The 2,529-nt window shown below is 31.5% G+C and overlaps 1 protein-coding gene across 1 annotated transcript in view; it reads left to right on the top strand.

Moving 5' to 3' along the window:
* ADGRB3 (adhesion G protein-coupled receptor B3) overlaps positions 1-2,529 on the top strand; it is an 871,792-nt gene that overhangs the window by 295,859 nt on the left and 573,404 nt on the right. Inside the window, 1 exon segment of the mRNA XM_012650418.1 lies at positions 2,029-2,139. Within this exon segment, the coding sequence (XP_012505872.1) occupies positions 2,029-2,139 (111 nt within the window).

Below are 2,529 nucleotides of genomic sequence, written 5' to 3'. Positions count from 1 at the left end.
GATATTGAAATTTAATTTATATTATATATATTTTTTGAATGATGTAAATCACATTCCAGCTAATAATGTAAAATGAGTTGCTTAAATGCTATTTAAAAAAATAAATATTTCAACTGTGCTTAAACTTAAGAAATGATTAAAAATTGAACATGACACTTTAAAATCATCCCAGCATTGTCCACCAACATACTCAGACCCTTAAATTTCAGGATCATACTCTCTGTACACATAAACTATTTCTCTTTAGAAGAGAGATTTCAGGCTATTATAATGCTGCCACCTCATTGAAGGATTGCCTTCTATTAAAACTGGCTATATAGTTACTTACTGAGTAATTAAGTTGTAGGCATGAAACATTTTAATTGTGTATAATCTTTTAAAATATTGGGTAGTGTGTAACAGTCTAGATATAAACTTTCTAAATGATAAATTTCCAAAATCATTAAAGGATAAGTGGTTAGATACTTCTTATTAGCCTGGTAAAACATGATTTAGGCAGCACATGTTGTGTACATAAATGAATGGAATGAAAGGATATTGGCAGTAATGGAAAACAGTGATGGATTTTGCAAGATCAAACCCACTGACATTTTATGAAAATTTGCATTTCCTGCTTTGGATATTATCTAAACTGACAAAAATAAATGCACATTTAGATTCCTCAAATTTCTCAGGAGATGTTTCTTTTGGGTAGAATATCTGGAAAGAATTTCTAGTAAGTCAATTTGCCAGGTACCATAGTTTAATTTTTATGAGGGAATTTGCCAGGACAGACAGAAACATATGCTGGTCTTTTCTCCTTACATCCAAGACAAGAGTTGGTAGAATTAGTGCTTACAAAATATACTGCTTAATTGCACAAAGGATGTTGTAATATCTTAGCATAACATTATTTAAGAATTGATGGGAAAAAGATAAGCCCCTAGTGAAATGATTTGCTTCCAAATTTTGACATTATTTGTTGTAGTAATATGTCTGCACTATCATTAGAACACATTTTACCCAATCGTCTTTGTCATGTATAAAAGACCTGGCCTTAATGGCGTAATAATTTTCTTGATGAAGAGAAAGCACCACAATTTCTTGCCCCTCAGAGATTGCCTACCCCTACTTACACTCCTATGAGTCCAAACTAATAACTGTTCCATGAATTGGGCTTTGGTTTTATTAAAATTATAGCAACAGTTCAATAAACACAGAACTCTTGCAGAATGCTAAGCACATGGTTCTTTAAAAATATATACTACATACAAGCTATTATTTTGTTCAACTTATTTTTTTCTCTCCCCCATTTGCCTCTGAGTTAGACCCAAATATTTGGCCTTTCTTAGGAGCTCTACTATCAAAAGGTTGAATAACAGAAAGCCAGAGTCCTTCTATTCCATAAATATAACTTTTAAAAGAGAAAATATTCTCTTGTATGTGGTTAGAAAAGGGGTGAGGAATTATTTGGGGTAGGGCAGGAGAGAATGAGAATTCCTAAGGCCACCGTTTTTCATGAGCCTTTGAGGACACCAAGGGCAACCTCATTTTTGGAAGAAAAACATAATACATTATGGGAATGGCCCTACCTTAGAAAAGTTAGATTACAGAATCGAGTAACTCGTAATAAGAAAAGTGCTGACAAACTTCTGGGGGTGATTATTACTATTTGGCAAAAAAAGCAGATACTACCCAGTCAGGATTCTCTTTCTGAAAAAACAACAGTTAATACTGTGGTTGTATTTTTCTTATGTATTGCTTCAAAACATTATCAGAAGAGTACAATATTTCTGTTAATTAAGTTGATTTAAAACATGATGTGTCATTTCATTGACTGTTGTTATTGTTTCTTGAAACCTTGTTCATGTTTATAGGTTTTCTGACTTGAGTTTAGAAATATTCCAAGCAGATCAGCCTAGCAAATTCAGAATTGTGAATATAATCAATATCTTCTAGGTATGTGTAGGAACATTTGCATGAGACAGTAATGTAATTTGTGAGAAATGTCTACACACAAGCTTTCATATACCTTTATTCTGTCTTTAGAATTTGGAATGATGGGAGATCATACAATTAAAAGTCAGCGACCTCGATCTGTTCATGAAAAAAGGGTCCCTCAGGAACAAGCTGATGCTGCTAAATTTATGGCACAAACTGGTAATACGTTAGTTACATTTTTCTATTTATTGTTGTTAATTTAATGAAACCACTGCATGTTTTCATAATCTTTTGCTGCACATTTGTCAGTTTTTGGAGCTGATATTTTTTTGAGCCATTTTTTTTGTCACCAGTTAAAGTCCATAAATAAAGTAGCTGTGAATTGAAAAGTGCACAAAATCGTGTAAGAATTATTTTGCTTTCAGTATGAGACATTTAGGATTGATGTATTCTTATGTATTTATGTTAATTAACTACTTAAAATGTATCATTAAACTTTTAAAGAAAGACAAAGTTATTTCTTCAATAATTGATATAGAACTTTCAAGAATTAAATTTTTAAATAGGACTTTAGAAAAGTCTAATTTAACAAAATTGAATATATTGAAT

Source organism: Propithecus coquereli, unplaced genomic scaffold (assembly GCF_000956105.1).
Source record: "Propithecus coquereli isolate 6110/MARCELLA unplaced genomic scaffold, Pcoq_1.0 Scaffold324, whole genome shotgun sequence".
NCBI classification, from domain to species: Eukaryota; Metazoa; Chordata; class Mammalia; order Primates; family Indriidae; genus Propithecus; species Propithecus coquereli.
The sequence above is the reverse complement of the archived record's forward strand: the minus strand, read 5'-3'. Positions and strand labels throughout refer to the sequence as shown.